Raw genomic sequence first — 25,000 nt, forward strand, 5'->3', positions numbered from 1 at the left:
TATATTAAAAACCTTGAATCATTCTCACACACCAGTCAGTACATATGACAATAAGCAGGTTGCCAGCATGCACACACATCTGTGGTACCTGATAACATCCCAGGCTGCATCCTATGTGGGTTCCAACATGAACACCATTGGGTACTCTTTTCAATCATAGTCTAAGCAAAGGCTTCATACCAGCTGAATGGAAAACAGCCACTGTTATTCCCGTGCACAAAGGTGGTGCTTTCACTGACCCCGGGAACTATAGACCTATTAGCCTGACTAGCCTTATTTGTAAGGCCATCCTGTCCCTTATCAACAAAAATATAGGTTATCTTCAAACACTTGACCCTACTCGGTTTGGATTTGTCAAAGGGAGATCATGCGTATTGCACCTGGTGGACTTCTTCGAGACAGTCACTAAAGCCGTGGACAAAGGGAAATCTGTACATACAGTCTACCTGGACTTAGCCAAAACTTTTAACACTATCCCCCACTCAGGCATTACAGACAAACTCACCCAACTAGGTATTGACCCTTATATTGTTAGATGGATTGCTAACTGCCTCACTGAGAGAACTAATATAGTCAAAATAGGGAAATCCACCTCCAATGGCAGACCTGCAACCATTGCTGTTCCACAGGGATCAGTCCTGGGACCTTTACTGTTTGGAATCTATTTCTCCAAAGTACAAGCAAAAGCTAAAGGTCTGTGGCTGACAAAGATTGCTGATGGCTGCAAACTGGGAGCGGTCATCGAATCTCCAAATGATGTCAACATCCTACATGAGAGTCTTACACAAACAAATGATTGGTGCCAAAGTCATGGCATTAAACTCAATGCAAAACATGTACTATCATTCCTTTTTGTGAAAGCAATGTTTCTGCTAACTACCACATCAATAGCAACACCTTAAGCAAGTACTCAGTGGTGAGAGAACTGGGCACATAGGTTGACAGCAACCTTACCTTTGACCATGTCTCCACAGTGGTAAGTAGGGCATTCTTTATTGCTCATCTCGTAAGTAAGGGCAATGCCGCTAGACAAAAAGAAGTTATAACCTCCCTGTACTCTTCCCTCATCGGGCCAGTAATTGAGTACAACTCCCCTTTTGGTATGTACCTTTACAAGCACCTGCAGCAATTGGAGAAACCACAAAGGTTCCTCAGAAGGAAAATTCAAGGTCTTCAATCTGTCCTATGAGGATCATCTGAAATCACAGTCACTTTATCCTGTTTCATACAGACTGCTCAGAGGTGATCTCTGCCTTGCATATAAGGCAATCTCTGACCCTGCTTTATTGGAAATGCTGCATATCCGTAAGTCAAATGGTACACAGGTTACTCATGCTAAAGACCTTGTGACATTAATAAAACCGGCTGGAGGGACGAATTTGTCTCCCAAAGGTTACCACACCTTTGGAACAGACTCCCACTTCATGTCAAACAGATTACCTCTTTGGCCCTCTTCAAACACAGTCTGGATGATTGGATTGGTGACCGTAAATTCACCCCACGGGTTCCACCCTTGGACAGGGGCAATAGGAGCTGATCATGGAAATACTAATAAGACCTTGGCTACATCTTTTAATTTGGTTAGTAGGGGCATAGGTGTAAAAAAAAAAAATAGAAGCTTATTTAACAGAGAGGAGAGGCTGGTAGTATCTATCTGTTCCTTCAAGTTACCCACAAGTTTTGACAGTCTAGAAGAGCTATATTTATACCAGAGTTTGAGTCAAGCGGGAAGAAGATCTGGTAGTTCTGCTGATGATAGCAACTATGAAATCCTTTACTAAAAATGGCAGGAGATGAAACCTCCAATGTTATAGGAAGTTATAGGTCTTATGTAGGATTTATGTGAAATGGACTCCAGGGAGGGTTACTGACCATAGCACAGTTAGTCACACATCTAAATGGATGCCATGGTTGCAATATTTAGCCAGTTGTAATGTAGGTGAGAGTAGACAGTAACTAGAAATAATCTAAGGTGTATACATATGGCAGTATTGGGGTGAGACCTGCTGGAACTTAGATGGGTGAGCATTAGAATTTGTGACCCTATAACTTGGAATGATTTTAGATTATGAATAAGTAATATGATACTTTTACTCATGTCCTTAATTAATGGATTCTTTTGACTTTTTGAAATATAGTTTTGTTATAAAATACAAGAAAAAGTGTGTAAGAATGATGTTCCTTATGTATTACTTAAATATTCAAATGAAAATCCTGAAGGAATGTATTGTGTCATTATTTGTGGGATCAAACAATAACATGAGCAAGAAGTACAAGGTGAGGATGTGTGAATTTGTTTTGGATGATGATGGAGTGAAATAAGACGCTAGGCGTAGTATCATGTTTGAGATCTTAAACAGCTGGGGATAGCTGGACTGAGGTAAGGTATACTTAGGAACAAGAAAGGTTAAATACATACTCAGCATTAGCTGGGTTTTAGATTGTTTTACTTTGTAAGGAGTGCTTTAAGTGTTAACATTAATAGGAACAGCTGACTTAATGTTTGGAGTGACGTGACTGGAGTGTTATTGTCATGTGATTTACTAATTATATTTAAAAATAAGTGATTATGGGAATGGAAAGGAATATTTTTTCATGAATGTGAAAAAAAGCTCTGTCTGGCTGTACAGAGGTTATTGGTTATAACTGTCTCACTACAGGTATAACTATCAAGGCAAAAAAAAAAAGTATATACCATGTGCTGCTTGGCTTGGGCCTGTCTTGATACTTTGGCCAAAAAATGAAAGCTGTGTTATCCACCCTCAAGGTCCAAAGACATTTTACATTTTATGTTTTATGTTCCTTGCGTAGATAGTGCAAGAGGAAAGTATTACTTTAGACTTCAACAATATTTGACTGGAACACGAGAGAGTGATATAACAAAGCGCTGTGCATAGTGGGAGGGACTGTGAAAGGTCAATAATCATTTAAAACAGTTATTATATAGATACTGGCTTCAATTTTTTTCTTTTTTAATTTGGAAGAACTAACAACTAATCTGCTTCATTAAAAGACATAGTTTAGTGTACATGTATGTTTCATTAAAAGACATCGTTTAGTGTACATGTATGTAGTTAATAAGAAGCAAGACAGGGAGCTTTCTGAAAGAATGCTGTCACACTTCTAGCCTTCATTTTCTGCAATACTTCATTAAAAATCAAAGTCAACAGTCTCATTCCATTAATGTACAGACCCTCCTTTACACTTGTTCCATTATGATATTTTTATGCATTATAAAAATACCAACTCAGCTGTCTACTGTGCTGTTTCTGGATGCAGTCAGTGAAATGTTAATATATTTCCACGTTCCTTGGGTCATATTGGGTTTGCACTGTTTCTGCCAAATCACAAAGTGAAATAAATCCTTTCTTTTTTCCCTTCTTCTACATGTTCCTCTCATTTTCAACCTGTAACATTGAAATTTTCATCACTGCATATGCTGTTTTTTTTTTTTTTTTTTTTTTAAATCTTTTTATTAATTTTATATGTTCCAGAGAGAAAAAAAAGAAAAAAAAAAACATACAAAAACATCAATTACAAATTGAACATACAAACATACTATATACTAAAACAAACTATATACAAATCCCATCTACATCCTATATGCTGTGATTGTTTAGCTTTAACTATGAAGCCCTCTGTGACAGGGCTGCTATAACATGCACTGACAGATGTGAACACACACATACACTCTCTTTCCTGTATTGATAGACATTCTGTACTGTGACTGCTATGGCAACAAACATCCCTATGTTCTAAGTGCAAACTAAGTTAAGGTGTATGACTTTTTTTTCAGTCACGATTTCAGCATTATTTTCTTTACATGCTTTTTTACTTTGTACCGTAATTTACTTCTTGACAATTTTCCCCAAATTCTTGATGCATTTTGTGTGGGAATAATACCCGTTAAATAGCTGCAGTGACATTAATATTGTGCTTACCGTGATTTTTTTTGTATTATTTTACCTCCATGCCTGCCGACCATTAGACATCCCCTCAGACTGACACCACTGTCCTAGGTTCTGCCATCCAGGCAGCCATGATGGTCTTTTGTGCTCTTGGTGGCTTCACAACAGAGCATTTTTCCTTTCAGCTTAACCCCATCTCTGGTGGTGACATGGGCATTTTATCAACACAAGGACCACCTATGCCTCATTGTCCATGCATAGCACCCATTTAAAGTGACCTATATTGTTTGATCTGATCCTGGCCAGTGATTTTTTTTTAATGCTGAATAGTACTTTGAATGTTACTTAACAACAGCCTCTCAGGTAGCAAGATTTTAAAAATATCACTTCTGTTCATAAGAGCAAACATATGTAAGCCATAATGCAAACATAGTGAATGATATCAAAGTTTGAAGCAAGTGTTGAACTCTACAAATATCACTTTCGGAGTGTCAGCATTTTTAACGTCTTAAATATTTTTTTTTCAAATTATGAATCAGACAAATGTTATTTTGAAATCCTAGTAAGTTTTCTTTTTTGGACTCAAAAGGCATTTTAGTTCATAAGTTAATTCATCTATGAAAGGAAGAGACATTTGTATCTGCATCTATTCGTATCTAAGGGTTATAAGACGAATATGTTAACAGCTGAGTGAAAAAGAAATGAAAACTAAAACCGTATCACCATTCAAAGAAGTATGTAAACATAGTTTTGCTTTTCTGACAGTTATTAATGTGTTCATGCCATGCTCACTGCAGCTGTTTCTGCTCAGGCTTTCATAGATGTGATTTCTGTAATTCTACAGATCAAGGCCAAAACTTTTCAAAGTCAGTTGAAAACTTGAACAGATTTATTTAATTAGCTGTATAACTTTCTTTGAATGCATCATTTGCTTTAGCATGCATGTTGCTTTATTTCGCTACTTACATCTTTTTTTTTTTTGTTTAAGGTTATATTTCAGATACTGGAAATGCCCTGTAACTTAAAAGGTGCTGTAATAATAGTGAAGGATTGATTGATTGAGTTTCTTTGCATCCTGGCTCATCTTACCTTGTTACAGTGAGCGCACTCCTTGGAAAACTTCTTCTCATAGCAGGCATTGCAATAGACATCCTCTCCTTTTGCAAAAAATTGTGCTGATGCTATGGGTTGCTTGCACTGGAAGCAGATAAAGCACTCATCATGCCAGGCGTTCCCTTTGTATTCAACACTTTTTGAACCTGCGGCAGAAAGGAGCAGAATTACTACACTATCTCAGCAGTGATCAGAGTTCTGGCTTAGGATCTCTATATAGTATATTATTTATTTTTTATGATTTTATTTATTATTATAGTATAGTATATATAATATCTCTTCGCCAAATACTTCTTGCTGTTAGGAGCACGCAGCAAAATCCTCTAGTGAATATTCTCAATGACATCACGACAAGCATTCCCACTATGACACTACAACTTTCATTGCATTTTGCTAACTGCTGAAAACAAATCTATTTTCTTACCCTTTCCAATCATACCCCTAACATCATATAACAACTTTACATTATATTTACTTATGTATACATTGGCACATGAATGTATTCATTTACTAGGGCAACAGGAGTGATGTACTGATCAGACATGATAGTAAGTCCATTTATACAAGTAGCAATGAAATCAACAGAAAGAAATTTGGGTAATTAACAATTATCCAATATTTTGGCATCTACATTACAACCTTTCATAAACGAATGATACAGATTAATAGTCCAATTCACCTAAGCAGGAAATGCAACACACAATATCTTCCGTCATCCCTAATGCGTTGCTGCAATACTTACCACTTCAGAATAGCAGATATGCAGCTTGTACATTTACACCCCTTCTAGTTGTGTGCTACGCTAACAGGAACATTCTCACCATAAATCACGTGTGTCTTATACGTTCCAATCTCTGGAATAGGATTGTCACACTAATTCTAAATGACTAGCTCTGTACACAGAAGGTGTTATCCTAGGATGCTACCAAGCTGTTACTTCAAACAGCTTTGGCAATATTCTCAGTCTTGAAATGCTTGATAGGTTCTTACTAAGCTTACACCAAAAGATGCAATCAAGACGCTCATTCGTATCACGCAGTACTAGTGGGTAACTAACAATGTTCCTCATAAAGTAGACTCTTCCCACATATCTCTGGTGAACATGTGATTAGAGAGTGTCTGAAGGAAATGAAGGGGAAGGTAATAATAGTTACTGCAATGAGTGCACACACACTAATATGCACGGTGGTTATTAGTTTTGGTAACTTTCCGACAGGCCAGGTTTACAGAGGACATTGTACTGAATCTGTTGGTATTTAATATTAAAGTTAATACAAACAAAATGCAAGAGGCTTCAGAATATTTTAATTTTCATTTTTTAATCTGTTTACAAGATAGACCTCTAGCTACAAATAATTATTTTCAATGATGAGCCAGGAGCACTGTCTGGTTAAGTGAGTTTCTCAAAAGTCGCATATTTTTCAAGTGAGACTGAGAGTCAGACTTAAGGCTACAGAGGGAGTCTCTTCATCAGCTCATACTCTCAACTCTCTGTTACATTGCAACAGCTGCACAATACATCTCAACTGCCCAGATTTCCCCCTCATATTTTTTGGTCTTTTTCCTCATAAAATTCGTGGTTTCCTGGCTAACCATTGAGGAATGAAGTCACTAAATAATGACATGCATTTGAGTTTCAGACTTCATATCCTTCATAAAAATGCCTACTGATGTGAATGCTGTTATTCTAGTAAATGTCTAAGTATGTAAGAGCAATATTTAAAATCTGTTCATAGTTTTCGGCCTTTGTCTCACCATTATTTTAAGCCTTGTCCAGATTTCTTGTGCTGAGGTATGACTCTCAGAAATTGGTATCCATGAATGCTCTCGTTTGGAATTCTCATAATCGTGTTTCACTTAGGTGAGATAAAGGGGAAGAAATATTATTGATCCACATGTAATAATTAATGAAATGATGAAGCTTTGAGAAGGCACATAAAGCAATTGTGTTCTACGGTGAATAAACTCATAGAATGCATTTGAAGAAAAGTCTTGTTTTCCAACAGGTCCCCTTCCTCTCTGTAATTAGATACAGCTGGGATAAATGGTTACAGTTTGGTTTCCATGCTCAAAGGGCAGTCAAAGGGGCACCTTAGTGGACTAAAGCTATCTTAGCTGCTAACTTATTTTATTCTGCAGTCCTGGTTTGATCCCCTCAGTTTCCACTTGCATATTGCCTGCCTCTAAAATGTCGCATACCTAGACAATTTTCTGGATCAGTCTTATAAAAAGGCATTTGTAGGTTGTGGGAGTACCTAGTTAACACATAAAAATGACTGTAGAAGTACTTTTAATGGTATGATTTATGGCTTAAAGTATTTGTCATGCAAACATTGTTTACTAACTGGGTTTATTTTAAAAATACAACAAAACCAATTCGGAGTAAGAATAAAAAAGGTGATTAAAAATAACACCTGTTTCACTAATTTAAAACTCCTTTTACATACTTGACCAATTAAATCATTCAAAAACACCAAGCCCCTAACTCGATGTCATAATGAGTGTTACAAAAAGGTTTCTTGATTCTGACAATTAAATTATTTTCCTGTACCAAGCCTCTACTAGTGTTTCAGTGGGTGTGATTTCAGAACAGGTTTGAGAGACACTTTCATTCCAACCTGGTTCTAAAAATGGTTTCAGAAGTAAAATCTACTTCTGTTCAGCACTTTCAGTATTATTTTTGATATCTCCCTGCCTAATGTTCTCATTTATACACTCTAATAAAAAATATTTACAAGTATGTTCTGTACCCCGATCACGTACATGCCTAGCCAAAGCGCTAGTTTCTTTCTTTTCAAGATATCACTACAATATTCAAGTATCCTGTCTTTGAAGGGACGATTACATTAGTCTTGCCAATATAGAATGCTTCACACATCATGCACCCAGCATAATACACTATATGTTTTGTTCTATAACTGGCAAAAAATCCTAGACTATTTCAGTCCCAGAGCATTTATGAATGTAAGAAGTGCATTTAAAAATATAATTACATGCAGAACAAGAATTACATCTGAAAGTACCTTTCCGATTGATGCACATAATGAAATTCATACATACTTTTATAGCATAACTGTCTTTTTAAAGACAAGCTACTTCTTAAAACAAACCTAGGGTTATCATCCACTTTTTTCTCTTGAGGATCTGCTAAAAGTACTGACCAATGCTTATTAATAATATCACGTACAATACTAATGTCATTAGAAAAAGTTAAAATCAGTCTATTTCTAACTGGACCTCTCATCCTAGGTTCTTGGGTAATGGGTTTTGAAAAATAGGGTCTCCCTCTGTCCTGCCTAGTTCTAACTACTTCAGCTATACACTGATCAATTTCAAAATTATTATAACCCCTCTCCAAAAAGTCAGTTTTATGTTCTTCAAACGCCACTGTAATGTCATCATCATCATCATCATCATGATCATGAAGTCTCATAACCCTATAAAACTGACCCTTAAGTACATTTTTACTAACATGTCCAGGGTGCATACTGGGCTTATGCAGAAGAGTATTTTTCTTAACCTTCTTCCTATGGATCTTTACACCTAACAGACCTACATCTCTCCTATGTATTTTGACATCTAGGAAATCTATCATATCAGAGGATGACATATAAGTAAACCTCAAACAGCTAGTGGTTGTAGTGTCCTGGGCTACCTTGTAGAAGACACACTTACGGATCATGTCTGTGGAATGCACTTAGAGAATGAAATACCATCATATTTCAGATGGACAGCATTGGACTTCCCATTGCATAAATGCTTGCAAAAAGGATTGAGTACAACCTCAGGACCAGGTAACCTTAGCTACTAATGTTAATGTGCTAACTGCTGCTAACCTGTTTTGCAGTATCCTAAAAGAAAGCGATACTTTCTGGACTCTCTAAGCGTGTGACTTGTTACTTCAGTGCACTGTTCTCCCTTTTTGTTTTATTTAGCTATGTGATACATAAGCTATATGGTACATGCCGCAGTGTATTGAATAGCAACTACTGTGCACAAAAGGTGCTGTGACACATGACATATGAGCTCAATGTTCATTGGACAACCAACATGTGCAATTTTACTTATTAAAAATCATGTGTTTTCAGTGAAGTAATTTTTCGGGGGGGGGGGCTAACTTTAGGTGTGTGTTAAACATATATATTACGTAACTCTGTTAGCCAATCAGATTTCTTTTTTTCTGAGCCCATTTCATAATGTACTTCACAATCTGCTTTACACAACTTTGTCAGCATGTTTTGCTGCTGGTGTCCCTACAATTATGTGAGTTTACTAACTTCTGTCCTTTTACGGCTGAAAGTTTATTACACACATCCATGGTTAAAAATAAAGCATATATAAAAAAAGGCCAGCACTTGAAGTCAGCAGATAATACTTTTATTGTGAAAAAACAGACCGGTTTTGGCAAAACATTGCCTTCTTCAGTGTAATTCAATACAAACTTAATAATGAGTGCTTAAATAGCATATCAATTAATTGAGCTACACCCATTAATAAATATAATTACACAATATCATTAAATCCAGGTGAAAACAGTGTCCCTATCTGATAATCCAACCCTGTTCTTTTTTATTTAATATTCCATGTCACCCTAATTTATTGTATTTACCATGACATAGTCTATCTATTGCTATACAGTTAAATACAGCAGGAGTAGGATGTTTTGCAGTATGTTTATATAGGGCACTGGAAGAACAATGCTTTCTCTCATTCATATGTTCGTAGATGCACGTTTTAAATTACCTAGAGATTGTCTGACATAAAAAGATAAACAAATGCATATCGCTAAATGAATCAACCAATTAGAACTACAAGTGCATTTGAATTTTGGTCCTTTTGGCCTTTGCAGCCTGCCATACTTGCGTGGATTTTAGCATCACAATTAAACAGGACTCACAGTGCAAACACTTCTAGCTGTGCAGCACTGACAAAATGAAGCCCATTTTAGATTATACCTGTGTCTACATATTATGAAAACCAAGCCCCCACTTCTTAAGTTTCCTGGCACATCTTCAAGGATTCTGGCAGCCATTTCTGCCAAATACGTGATTACATAACAGACAACCCAACAGTCTCATCTTTCTCTGTATTTGTGTGTGTGAGTGTGTATGCAAATGTGTATTTGTGGGTGTGAGTGTATACAGAATGAGAGAAAAAGATACAAGTAAATTTAAATTACACATCAATTTCTAGTACTGTATTATGGAAGCTGTTTACAAGACATGCTTTACAATTTTTTTAATTTTATTTTACTTATTTGTTAACCAGGTGGAACCACTTGGGACGTGCTTCTTTTCAGGGGCAACCCAAAACACTGTCTGATTAAATGAATTGCTCAGAAATGCACTTAAAGCAAATGGAGACTGAGAGAATTGAACTCTGGACTACAGGATGAAGCTCATTGTCAGCTTATTGCCTTGAGCCTCTGCTGTAAACTTTTAGTAGTGATGCTGATCTAAATTTACTTTTAAGCACATCAGTACGTCACTAAGAAGCAACTGTATTCTTTGTTAACAAATTGTGTATCTCCTTTTTGCTATTTATTTATTTATTCATTTTTTTAGGAATTTATAGCACAATACCTGCAACAATTTGTTTATGGCATCCATAGCATCTACGGGCATCCACTCGGCCCATGCATTTGCCACACAAAATCTTGTCATCCTTTGTACCAAACTGCTCATTGGCTAGTCCCTGGTAGCACCTGGAGCAGCGGAAGCAATTTTCATGCCAGTATCGATTCTTGTAGTGAAGCTCCTGAAACAAAGAACATGAACAGAGTGAAAAATGATGTGCAACACAAAGAAAAAATACATTTATAAATATGTGTGTGTGTTTATATACATACATGTACATATACACGTGCATGTGTGTTTGTACATATGTATACATATGTATGTGTGTGTGTATTTTTTCTTTTTTTGCATGTATATGAAACAGACTGCTAGCCTGCTATACATAAAATTGCAATATATGGCCTCTGTTCATTCTTAGGACAGCACACTGGTGTTGTGAGATTTCATTCTGGAGCAAACACTATTTCTAACAATTCATCTTATACCTCTATGAATGAAAACAATATTTCTACAACCACTACAAATTGTCTGCATTTACTACCTAACTTTGAAAAGAAAAAGATCCCTTGCAAGTTTTATTTGAGAAAATAACATTGTGCAAATTTGATAGGGTAACTACTTTTAAGTATGACTTTTAAAGGTGCACATGGCTAGGCATCTTATGGTCCCTGTGACTGCATGCCTGTTATTGTGTTTACATTCCTCTGCTTCTCTCTACAAATTTACCTTTACTAGATGGCAATACTGAGAAAAATCCTGAACCAATATATAAAACACACTCAGTCTCAGACATATAACCATCTTCCCTTACATAAAAAACAGGCCTGAAAATAATTCATCACAACTGTAAACTGTAGCGGTATCTGTAATAAAATATTAGAATTTCAAAGCTTGGTTCAACATCTGAAGTCCATCATTTCAGCCATGTACTGCGATGGTGGTGCTGTGATAGCATTGTCACCTCACAGTAAGACATTGTCCTGTTTGATTCTCAGCTAGAGTGTCTTCTGTGTGGAGACATGCATGAATGGGCGTACCTTCATTGAAGGTTGTGCATTGGGGCTGGCAACTCGGCACGTAAAAATCTACTGCCAATCATTAGCGGACCGGAGTTCCACTGTGGTGACCCCTAACTGGGAAAAGCCGAAAGACACAACAACAACAACAATGAAATCCTGCTGAAACCTCATAAAAAAAAAGACTTTGAGTCTGCTTTCCAGGATATTTAATATACAGGTCTGACAATCTGGAGGAGTAGCGATTACAGTACAATCATCCGTGAAATGTAATCTATACAACAATCAGCCTTGAAATCATTACTTGGACATGAAGCCATATCGATAATAACAGGATGTTATTAACAACTCCACGTTGGTTGCATATGTCTTCAAACAAAGCATCCTTACTATTTTCATACACAAATCACCTGTCACTGAGATTTCAACATTTTCTTGGACTCATCAAACCTTTGAGAATCCAAACGTTTAACTACAATCACCTACATTAAACAGGTAATCAAAAATCCTGTCTATCAGGATCCTAGAACTGGAAAAGAAAGCATTTTAGACCACCTTAAATTTCTTCATTTCAAGAAAACTACCAGATTATATGTGATTATGTAACATTTTTACAACATGGTGGAACAAAGACCTACAACTTCAGCCTAATAGCATGTTCCTAATCAACCTAAAGAATATTAACTGGAATTCAATTATAAGTAAACTCATGTTCATGGACTGGAACTTTTTACTGCAAGCAGCAGATGTTGATAAAGCATTTACTTTATTCAGTACATTTTTATTAGAACTTCTGAATATGCTTTTCTATGACTTGTAAGGATATTATGCAACTTCATTACATGGATAAGTCCCTCAAAGTCAATTTATGAAAGAACGTGACTGTCCTTGAATAGGTTCATAGGTAAGTACTAGGCTATCTGCCCGAGGGCATTTATAAACCTAGCCAGTGTGTGTCAGCTTTCACCGCCCCATTGATTAATTAACTGAGCCTCTGTCAAGAAGAGCCAATGAAGTGATCCCAGGGGTGTATTTTCTGTTACCCATCCACTCGTCAAGGTTTCTCTTGAAGAGTGTTAGTGAAGGGCTCTGCCTAATGTAGTTAGGAATTTTGTTCCAAATCATGGGGAGTCTCTTTGACAGGAATCTATCCCTCCAGCATGTTTTATTTATTGTTGTGGCAAGGTTTAGCTCACTAGAGCAAGTGGCTCACAGTGACTTGGATTTCTTTAGGTGGAGCATGTCCATCAATTCTGAGTTGGACATGGCTTTGTAAGTCAGGCAGAGATCACCTCTGAGTAAGCGATATGCCACTGAGTACAGCTGGTGTTTTTCCAGTCGGGCTGCATAGGACATATGTTTGAGGCCAGTAATCCTCTTGGTGAGGTACTTTTGTGGTCTCTCCAGCTGTTGGAAGTGTCTTGTGAGGTACATCCCAAACGGGGCATTGTACTCTATGATGGGTCTGATGAGTGACGAGTAGAGGGGCACTATAACCTCTTTATTTCTAGATGCGAACCCTTTAGTAATTAGATGGGCTACATAGAAGGATTTGCTAACTACTTTGGCAATATGATTGTCAAAAGGAGAGATTACTATCTACCTGGGTCCCCAAATATCTTATTACCTCTTCTGTATTAAGGGACCTGCCACCTATGCGGTAATTCATGGGTGTTTTGTTTTTCCCAAACTGGATGACTATGCATTTTTTGGCATTTAGCTTGAGACCGTGACTTTGACACCAGGTGTCCTTCTCAGTAAGGCCCTTTTGGAGAATGTCCGTGTCAGATGGAGAGTCAGTTATGGCTCCCAGTTTGCAGTCATCAGCAAACTTGGTTAGCCATAGTCCTCCTGTGTTTGCCTATACTTCTGAGAAGTATATGCCGAACAGTAGGGGTCCCAGGATTGAGCCTTGTGGGACACCACTTGTGACTGGTTTAGAGTTGGACCTGGAGCCTGCTATTCTTACCGTGTGAGTTCTGTCTGTAAGCCAGTTGGCAACCCATCTCAAGACGTAGGGGTTTATGTTTAGGCTGGTGAGTTTTTCTATAATTCCTGAGTGGGGAATGGCATCAAAAGCCTTGGCAAGGTCAAGGTAGGCTGTGTGAACTACCTTCCCCTCATCTGTGGCCTTGGTGACTGTCTCGAAGAAGTCAACCAGATTTAGTAGGCATGATCTGCCCTTAACAAAGCCGAAATGGGTCGGGTCAAGTGTTTGGAGGTTCCCAATGTCTTTGTTAATGAGTTCCATGATGATGCGCTCCATAGCTTTGCAGACCAGGCTAGTCAGGCTTATGGGGCTATAGTTACCAGGGTCAGTTGTGGCCACTCCTTTGTGGAGCAGAATAACCATTGCTGTGCACTATTCTATGCGCACATAGCCTGTGGAGAGGCTGAGGTTGAACAGTGTGTTTAGGTGGGGGGTTAGTTCATTCTGTAGTTCATGCAAGACGCAGCCTGGAACACCATCTGGCCCTATTGATGCTGTGCTTTTGGCTTTTGAAAGGACTGTTTTCACCTGTGCATCTGTGATTTCCGGGACACTACACTTTTCTGGTATTGTTGTGGGCCCTTTTGGGGGTGAGAGGGGGGTGAAGTTTGCAGTGAATCTATCTGCCAGGATGTTGGCAATATCAGTGGGTTCAGTATATTTTGTGCTATTTTGCACTAGCTCAGAGCATATCTGCGAGTTGCCACTTAGATTCTAGACATAGCTAAAGAAGGCTTTGTGGTTATCTTTCGAATCCTTGGCTATTTTTCTTTCGAAGTCAGCCTTGGAGGATTTTATGAGGGACCTTAGTTTCTTACTGATACTGATCAACAGATACTGATCAGGGATGTCTTTCCTTCTTGGGATTTGCTTTTTTTCTGAACTAGTTTCCTCCTTCTATTGTATAGCTTATTTATGGCAGGGGTCCACCAGACTGGTTTCCTTCTCTTAGGGGAGTGAGTCTTGGTTTTGCTTGGGATGGCATGATCCATGCATCCTTGTGCATCCTTGTAGGTGCTCACAGAGTGCATTTGTAAAGGTTCCTGCATCTTGGACACCGTTATCCTTTAGCATGAGGGCTGTTAAACTTACCACCTCTGTCTTAAGTAAGGTGAAGTTTGGTATAGAAAAGTTTTTCACTGTGATTTCCTTGGTTGGAGGTGGTGGTGTGGTGTGGTGTGGACATCCAGAGTGATTAGTTTATGGTCTGATCTAACCAGTGACGGGTTGACCTCTGGTGTGGAACACCTGTCACCCATGTTGGTGATGACCAGGTTCAATATGTTCTCACCTCTGGTAGGGGAGTTTACCAGCTGATTTAGGGCAGTTGAGTTGATAAATTCCAGGAAGCGCTGAACCTGGGAGTTTGTACTTGAGTAGGTTTCCCAGTTAACAGTAGGGTAATTGAAATTGGCCAATATCAGGGTGTTCGGTAGGACCTTCATGTTTTCCAGTGTCTCCAGAAAGGTGGAGTGGTGGTCCTGGGTCATGGAGGGTGATCTGTAGCAGGCCACAATTTGCATTTCAGATTTGCCTGATGTTAGTTGCACATGGATGATCTCGGAGGTATCATGCTGCGCCACTAACCTGGAGGTGTAGGTATCCTTGATGAATATGGATATGGATACACCCCCTCCTTTTGTGTTTTGGTCCATGTTCTGTGGCCGAAATGTGTGGTATGAGTTGTAGCCCGGTAGTGCTGGGGTGCTCTGTGGAGCCTTGAACCAAGTTTCAGTTACTGCACAGATGTCGACATTCTCCATACTGAGGAGTGCTTCGAGCACGTGCATTTTGAGATTTAGACTCCTGGCATTAAGTAGCATAACCCTCATTTTTTTTTATTTGTGCTGTTTACAGAGGTGGGTTTGACTTTTGAGCTTTGCCTAAAAAAGGCACTATGGGGGCAGCAAGAGCCTTGGCCAGTATTCGAAAGCCTAGGGGTGACAGGTGCAAGCTATCTCTTGGGAAGCAATGAGGCCTGTTGAGCATGTCATCCCAGGCTGACAGACACTGGATCCCCTTTGAATGACACCAGAAGCTTAACCACTTGTTGAAATAGATTTTTTCTTTATACTGTGGTATCATTCTTGGTGAGGGCAGGATGCTACTCAGGGTCAGGGTAATATCCGCCTGGGCTACATGATCAGAGAGCTCTTCCATGTCTCTTTTCATGTAGTCCAGGGAGGTACGTCTCAGGTCATTCACACCAACATGAACAATGACAGAGTCATATTTGTACTTGTTCTGGAGTGACCTGAGTGCTTGTGTTATGTGGCGGATTCTGGCTCCCGACAGGCAGTTAACAGTAACCTTCTCCTTGTCCAGCCTAGTGAGTGGGACGTCAGTGTGCCTGACTATAGAGTTGCCTATTACTAGTGTGTTAGGTATGTTATTTCGCTTTAAGGGCTGTGATTGTGCGGCACACTGATTTTGTGTTTTATGTGTTGTCTGGTTTGTGACGGGAGGTGCAGGTTTTTTGGGTGTCTGCTTTGGAGGTCTGTGATGCTTTTGCAGGTTTTTATTTAGAGCCTCCGAGTATGATTTTGTGTATTTATGTGTATTTTTTTCCAGTGCTGGTTTAGCATGTCTGTGTGAGGCTGGAGGTGTGGTGCAAGTGTTAACCTTCTCCTCATGACTGCCTGTTCCAGTCTTGGGTCAATGGGTCTGGAATCAAATATAATAACAATAAATCTAACATCTCTACAAAAATATAAAACAATCTGTAAATGTTGTACAAGATGGCCAGACTGCCCTATAATGTATAGGAATGAAGCCCCTGCCTCCAATCCAGATGACCCATGTTTGACTAGTGACATGGGTGCTAGGGGGACTAGATGAGAGAGAATGGGAGTTATTAGTTGATGCCAGTTTCCCCACCATTAGGGTGGGTGGTGGCTTGGGTCACTGCAGTACTGACATCTATAAGAGTACAGGTGTATCAACTGCAACAGTGGTCCTAGTGAGCCAAGACTGCTTACCATGGAATAGGCATAAATAAACAGCATGCAAGCACCCTCGGTGAACTGCAATGGTAGAGCTCATAAGTTACCACAGGGAGGGTTTGGGGGAAAGACCCTGATTGCTGATGTGTGGATGATATCTCCCATCACATTTGAATGAGTCATATAGCTCTCGCCTCTGTGAAGGAATGTGTTATAGGAGCAAACGGGGTGGGTGGTGTGATGGTCAGTGCAAGGATCATGAAAAAAAATAGCCAGATACATGCAGTCTTCTGAAAAGCAATATTATAACAACTTCAAAGCAAACAATACCAACAAATCCAAGGGGGTTGGAATCTCTATAACTAAATTATTGGAAAATCAACAAAATTTTAACAGCCCTCTGGACTTATCTTCATATCTTGAAATTATTAACACATTTGTAAACTATTTTGAATCTGTAGTTCAGCAATATAGTGTTCAACACAGTCCGTCATTTAAACATCACTTAGACAACAAGTCATTCAGTTTTCTGTTTCTACTCAGGCAACACTTCACAATAAACACGTTATTTTCAAAATGGAAAGGTTATAGTTTTGCATTAGTGGTCTGAACCTCTTTCATCTTACATAAAATAGCAAGCTCTGTACATTGCATGCCCACTGATAATAAACCGGAATCTAATAGAGGGCTATTGTCTTACTGCCTGGCTGTATTTTAAACTCACCTCACTAATCAAAGAGGGGTGACAATCCAAAGGTTGAAAACTACAGGCTAAAAAGTCTCTGTACCAATTACTGAAGTGAGTCATTCACAATTAGCAAATAGCCTTCATATATGAAAAAGAGCAGCTACATTCTTGGACTTTTCCAATGATTTTGTTCCTAGTACGGCTGCAAACGCTTGCCTATGAATTAATAGGTCTAAACTGGTTAGATCTTACTTTCAGAACAGAATTTACAGCTTGTTGGGAAAATGTACTATCTGCCACAGCAGTTAACACTGGAACGCCTCTGAGATCAGTTGTAAGCCCATTTTTTCTCCTTATATTCACTTATTATATGTGTAATCATATAGTTTGTACCAGCTTATTTCAATGTACAGATGATTCATCTCTACACACAGTGCTAGACAGTATCAAACAAAGTGAAACAATTTCTAATCATTCTTTATAAGCTTTGTAAGTGGCTTAATCAAAACTAATAAATCTTTACTGAAAAGGAAACTAAAGTAATTATTTGATAAGCAGTCTAACAAATAAGCTTCACATTTAAATAACATCTTCCTAAAAGGAACATCCGCTATCACTGAAGCTGTAACATATTGGAAGTACATGGGTTTTACAATAGACACCAAATCATCCTTTGAACAAAATATCCAAATCACCATAAAAGAACTAGGAGCACTTTATTAGCCAGGCTCAAGCCTACTTCTAGCCGCAGAGAATATGTTAGCTGAAAGTTATCTTTCCCCTAAACTTATATATGGTTCTACAGTTTTGGGGCACCTAACAAAGTATCTAACTCACTTATCAAATAAAATAGTTACATTTGCATCAAATCAACCATCTCAAGTTCATTACTGCATTATTCTATGCAACTTAAACTTGATGACTTTAGAAAATAAAATCAATTTTACACAAAAGTCACAGTTACCCACAGACTACACTCTTCTGATCTCCATACACTGACCACAGCCACTTGCTTTCCTGGTTTTCTCCTTTAAGAGAACTAAGATCAGATCACCTTGCAGATGACAAGACTAGTAAATATTCTGGTGGTTGTATACCTAGCATTTTCTTAGCTAACAGCCAGAGCCAACTGCCTCTGCAATTAAGAACTGCCATAAATTTTTCCTCTTTCAGAAGACTATGTAAAACCTTGTTACTTCTTGCATTTCCTCTGTTTTTCATGTATTACTGCAATTACTTCAACAGAACTCATATGATACTACTGAATTTATCTACACGAAATGCACCTCCATTGACTGTATTTATTTTATTTATATACACGTCTGTGATAACCTGCTGTTTCATTCCTAATTGCGATCTTTCTTTATTCTTTTACCTGTATGTTTATCTGTATTTTATCTTTTGTATATTTATTAAAGCTATATTTTTATATAATATTTCTCTTTCTGGGAGCTTGACTACAATATGGCCAACTCAGTAAACATAACTAGTTAACTAATATATTAAATAAATTACCCCATGGACAAACGTGTTCCCAACTATATTAAAACAAGTAACAACCAGCAAATGTTAGCGAAAACACGATGCATGGCTATCATAAAAAACAGAACTTTAATACAGTTTAGAAATTGATAAGCGCTTTCACCATCATACCGGTGGCTTCTTCAGACCATTATAAATACAAAACAGCAAAACATTAAAGATTTGATTTAAAATCTCAGCAAACCAATAAAAAACGCTACTCACATTCAGCTGTTAGCAGCATTATAGGTAATATTGCTGCTTATGAAAGATGTTTAAACAGTAACAAAAGGAGAAAACTTGACAGAGATTTGTCAGATTTTAAAAAAGTTCAGGTGTTTTCATGGCCTGGAAATGAAATGGATCAAAGGAAAATGAGTGATACAAAAACTGAGAGGCATGTAATTAACTTACGGGCGGCCTCTGCTCAAATGGAAATTCAGTCGGATAGGACTAATGGTAGCTCTGAGGCCACTGAAATAATGCTACTGGGAAGGGTGAGAGAGTCAATTATCTCACATCCCCAGGTAGTTGATCAAATGGAGAGAGGGACAACGCAAGTGCACATGGTGGTGAGGAGGAAGGAACCACAGAGTACAATAGCAGGGTTTTCTAGAACCCCTCTTCCCCATTCGGCAAGAAAGGTTGAGAGGATCCAATCGTTCAAAGAATTGTGGATGGGTGAAGAGGAAAAAACAGTAGAACCAGTGACCTACCCCACCTTGAAAAAGATATGGAACCAAGGAAATTGTTAGTACTTAATTTGTCAAGAAGAACTTTGACTGAGATAGAAGACGCTGTTTTGAATATGGGATTGTCATTTATCTCAGGACAATTAGCAGACATGTCAGACGGTATATCAGATCCGAAAATGTTTTTGAGAAATGTCATGCCCAAATTAACATTTCCCGATACTGGGACTTATAACACCACCCAGTTTAAGATGCATAGTAACTTCATACCTATAAATAATTCGGTGCTTGAAGCATTTGGTAAAGTATGTGCAGAAGAGCTACATACAGTTTTGGATGGGAAATATACTGGTAAGAAGTTTGTTAGCCTTAATAAATGTGAAGAGGATACACTAGAAGCATTGAGAAGGGATGACTCTATAGTTATACACCCAGCAGACAAGGCGGGGTATGATAGTTGTTATGGATAAGTCCTTCTATTTTTCAGCCATGAAGGACTTACTTTCAGATAATACGACATATAAGATTATTGATGTTAAATATATAGAGAGCATGGCTAGGAATATATGTATATTATTGAATGACTGTCTGCTAAGCTTTTCTATTTCAATGGACTTACTACCCTTTTTAACTGTAGATTCACCAGTGGTTCCTTTATTTCAAGGACAACTTAAAATACATAAGGATCCTGTCAAGCTGCCCTTCAGGCCTACTGTGGCAGGGAAGGGTTGGCTGATGGAACCCTTTTCAATTTTTGTCGAAACACATGTACGACCAGTGTTGATAAATCACAAATTGTGCTAAAAGACTCAAAACAGTTTTTGCAAGATTTATATGCTCAGTTGGGTATATTTATAGCGACTAGGGACTATATGTTAGTCACCCTTGATGTGAGTGTCCCTATTCAAGGTGATACCTAATATGGATGGAGTGGAATACATGCGTAGATATTTGATGAACAATAGTAGATATGATAGTAAATTAATAGAGTTATTATGCATGTTTATGGATGTCATATTAGAAAATAATGCATATATCTTTGATAAGGTTACTGTTTACAAAAACATGACGTGGCCATGGGGACCTGTTGTGCCAACAGCTGTGGAAATGCGGTGATGGCCTAATGGGAGTTAGATGAAGTGTTTAATACCAGATTATATATTGACAATGTTTTTTTTTACTGTTGTTTCATAGACAATGTGTTTATGGTTTGGGGTGGTATGACAGAAGATCTGCACGTTTTTGTAGAGTATTTACACGAGACAACAGGTTTTCTAAAATTTACACTTAAATATTCAGCTTGTGGAATAGAATTCCTAGATATACTTGTTAAGAAATTGCCTGATAGATCTATTACTACTAGTCTATATAGAAAGGAGTGCTATAGAAATTCAATTTTGCATAGAAAGAGTATGCACCCTGGAAGGGTTTTTAAGAACATCGCTAAGCGACAAAGAATGAGGGTGTCCAGATTGCATAATGCGGAAGAAGAATATAAATCAGGTCTTGATACACTTAGTCAAAATTTGAAAGATGGAGGCTATAGGCAGGAAGATATTAACCCGGTTCTGACACAAGTCAATGGATTAAGGGGTGATCGAGCAAGACCATATTATTCAGCTAGAATCATGGAGAATGGGGATACCCATGTGAAGAAGACCAATTATGAAACCCTAATGAGCATAGCAAGGATCCCTATGTTTTATACTAGCAATATGGCACAGATGAAACAAGTACTTTATAACTGTTGACCTCGCCTACGAACAGATGAGAGGATAGCCAAAGTAGTTGGGCAGACACCTACATTTTGTTATAAGAATTGCAAATCCCTTAAGAGGATGCTTTGATATCCTGAAAATAATATGAGGAAAGTAAAAGAGAATGTTGACACATTCCCATGTAATCAGTGCAACTATTGTCAATATGTGCAAAATGAAACATTATTTATACATCCAGATGCATCTAATAATTATAGATTTAAGATGAAGCTGATTGCTCAACTAAAAATCTAGTATACCTTGCACAATGTGAATGTTGTAAAACATTTTACGTGGGAAAAAAACTAACCGAATGCTTAGAGAACTCTTTCAGGAACATATGTATAGTATAAGAATGAGTAATGTACTAATACATTAGGAAAATAGACAGTGGGGAGTGGCAGACTTCATGCATTTAAGTTCAGAGTAATAGAAGTTGTGGAAGGGAATGTGAGAATGGGTAACTTCGAAAATCAAACTGAGGATGCAGAATTAAGTTGGATCCTGAAGCTTAGAGTGGATAAGGGCTCAAATCTTAATGGGATTGTTTCAATAAAACCAGCTTTAAAAAGTAGATGTCTGCATAGACAGACCTCCCCTTTTTGGTAGATTTTATATGTTTATTTCTACCTATATATATATATATATATATATATATATATATATATGTTATGATTAATATAGTTTGACTGTATTTTATTTTTGTTTTAGAATGTGCTGATTATTATACTGATTTTGATATAATATTTAGAAGTGATGTGCATATACTGTTTTTGCTGTTTCTGGCACTTTAAATAATCCCCTGGTGTTTAGAGATGCAACTGCATCATTACATGCAATCATGGGGAAGCTAGAGCTCCTGAATGTGAGTAGTGTTTTTTATTGGTTTGCTGAGATTTTAAATCAAATATTTAAAGTTTTTGCTGTTTTGTATTTATAATGGTCTGAAGAAGCCATTGGTATGATGGTGAAAGCGCTTACTAATTTCTAATCTGTATTCGTGCTGTAGGTGGATTGGACACTCTAAATTGGCCCTAGGTGTGTGTGTGTGTGTGTGTGTGTGTGTGTGTGTGTGTGTCTGTGTCTGTGTCTGTGTGTGTGTGTGTGTGTGTGTGTGTGTGTGTGTGTGTGTGTGTGTGTGTGTGCCTTCTGTGGAAGGTTGGGCGCTGGGCTGGCAACTCGACACTGTAAAAACTCCACTGCCGATCATGAGCGGACAGGTGATCCGCTGTGGCGACCCATAACTGGGAAAAGCCGAAAGAAGAAGAAGAAGATTAAAGTTCTGTTATTTTATGACAGCTGTGTGTTGTGTTTTTGCTAACATTTGCTGGTTATAACTAGCTAACTAACTAACTAGCTAACTAACTAAGTGTTATGATGTTATATACGGCTACGGACCTTATAAGAGGTCATTAGCAGCCAACAATGAAGAAGAATTAAGTCCACTAGAATTTCTCTCTGCACCAAGCCTTGCTTATATACATATCCTCTGTCTTATTTTCATTAACAGTTTGTTTCACTTCCTATTGGCCTCATGTGAAAGAACTTATTGCGCATTTTTTTCTTTAGCTCCATCAGGTTATCATTATTTTAATTGGATAAGTAATGAAGATAACCCCTAGTGTACATTATATATCATTCTTCATACTTTTAAATAAACATAACTGGTCACCTCTGAGCAGCCTATAATGTATTAAAAAAGTTTTAAATGCCTTAATCTGTTCTCATAACTAGTGTTCTTTAATCTCTTGATTTGTCTTGTAAAATACCTCCACATGTTCACCAGACTTGATACACCTTTACTGCTGCATGTACAAAAAGTAGTCCCATAATCCATGATTGGTCTAACAATGCTTATAAATACAGAGATTGTGATGCTTTCATCCCTTGAGCAGATTGTTCTCAGTAATATTGTCATTGTTCCAAACCATCTTTTAACTTGTTTTTGGGCCCCTCAGACCTCATCCTACCAGCCTGGTCCCCAGTGCTCCATGCCCATGATAGATCTACCAGCCATCCTCCTACCCCCCACCCAGGCCACTCTGCTATTGCTGGGGCCAGTCATAGATCTTAAGGGTGTCCTGGGGGCTTGGCCATTTGTGCTTCCATCTGGGGGAGTCCTTATATATATGCCATATCCACTCGCTTTCCCTGCCACCACATGCTCATCAATTACATCTGAGGGCAACTCCCCTGTTTGGACCATGCGTCCCCTTTGGGAATGTCATCGATGAGTGCCTTCCATCAGTCACCCAAGTCATTAATTGAATCCAGGTCGTCTGGGCTGTAGTCAGGGCGTTATCCCTCTGTGCCACTAGAGCAGCCTTCTTTTTAGTATTCCTGATACCTATGCTTCAAAATTTAAGACAGACTCAGTCAATATTCATAAGTCTTCTCTATTACATGCTTGAAATAGGCAGTTGTTCAAGTTATAGAGATGCAATGAGTTATCTGCAGTAAAATTAATCAATCTGCACTTCCTCTCATTAAAAATTCCATTTTGTTAATAGCCCAGCTATAGGTCTTATCTAAATAAGTCTGCATTCATATTTGACCCTTTATACGAGTAACATTTACTTACTACTTCTGCAATGTGTGCAAATTTTGCAGACCAACAACCCAACATTTTTGGAAAGAATGACATAAGTATGTAGAACAAAAATTATCTCAGCACTGAACTTTGGGGTACCTTTTTAACATTAAATTCCTTTGACTCTGTTCCCCTCATACAAACCAAAGTCTTTCTGTTCTTTAATCAATTTTGAATCCAATAAATGACATACTTGTTGAAATTTCCCTTCTTTCAAAACGTTTATTATGGTACAGTGTGGAACAGAGTTAAAAGCCTTTTCATGGACCATGTATGCAACATCAACATGTAAATTATCATCTAGAGCTCTTACTACATTTGAGCAGAAGTAAATAAGATTTGTTGTAGGTGATCTGTCATGAATGACACCATGTTGATATATATTTATGTAACTGCTCTATAGTTTTCTACCTGAAAGGAGTCCTCGCCTTTGAATATAGGATTAATATTTGCCATCTTCTACTACAGAGGAGTACATCTCATTAAAGGCACTATTGGAACAAGTATGTCAATATTTTCTGCAAACTGCCTCGAATTTTGCATATAATCCAGCAATTTACTTCATCAGGACCAGGTGAAGAATCTTTCCTAACTCTGTTTAGTGATATTATCCCACAATTATTTGTAATTCTTAGACATTCAGATTCACCGTTTGATGTAACACATGGGTCTAAGCATATGTTAACCAACTTAGATTGACATACATAAGAGAAAGTGATTGCAAGGCCTTCAGTAATAGCTGTTGGAGATGAAGTACTACTGCCATATATTTTCAATAGTTTTATCACAGTTCCCTTTACAATTCTATGTTACGTATTTAAAGAAGTTTTCTTATTATCCGAGACAGTAATGGCTACCCCATGCCTGCATTTTCTTTTTTTCTCTTTATTTCTTATAATGACACTTGAACCCTTTACACTGTTTCTGCATTTCATTTAATTAAACTCCAATGGGCCACTTATCAGCATTTTCCAGTTTTTATTTTGGATTCTCATATTTTTTTTTTTACCTTAGAGGTAAGCCAAAGAAGCTACCTAATTGTATGTTTTTCCCCTCTGTTTAACCCTGGGTGTATAAATTTTATTAAATTTTCCAATTAACCATGAATGTTTCCACATGTCCTCAACACACAATTCCCAAAATTCTTTCTTACAGCTCCATTTATGGCTGTAAAATCTGTTTTAAAGTAGTTCCTCTATATTACACA

The 25,000-nt window shown here is 37.9% G+C and overlaps 1 protein-coding gene across 4 annotated transcripts in view; it reads right to left on the minus strand.

Moving 5' to 3' along the window:
* The window catches only part of FHL1 (four and a half LIM domains 1), a 768,328-nt gene that overhangs the window by 95,298 nt on the left and 648,030 nt on the right, over positions 1 to 25,000 (minus strand). For all 4 annotated transcript variants that reach the window (XM_044057565.1, XM_044057564.1, XM_044057566.1 and 1 more), the window contains 2 exons: positions 10,604 to 10,778; positions 4,998 to 5,167 (listed from right to left, as the gene is read on the minus strand). In XM_044057565.1, coding sequence (XP_043913500.1) covers positions 4,998 to 5,167; positions 10,604 to 10,778 — 345 coding nt within the window. The remainder of the gene's footprint in view (positions 1 to 4,997; positions 5,168 to 10,603; positions 10,779 to 25,000) is intronic.

Source organism: Protopterus annectens, chromosome 15.part0 (assembly GCF_019279795.1).
Source record: "Protopterus annectens isolate FY-2018-M chromosome 15.part0, PAN1.0, whole genome shotgun sequence".
NCBI classification, from domain to species: domain Eukaryota; kingdom Metazoa; phylum Chordata; order Ceratodontiformes; family Protopteridae; genus Protopterus; species Protopterus annectens.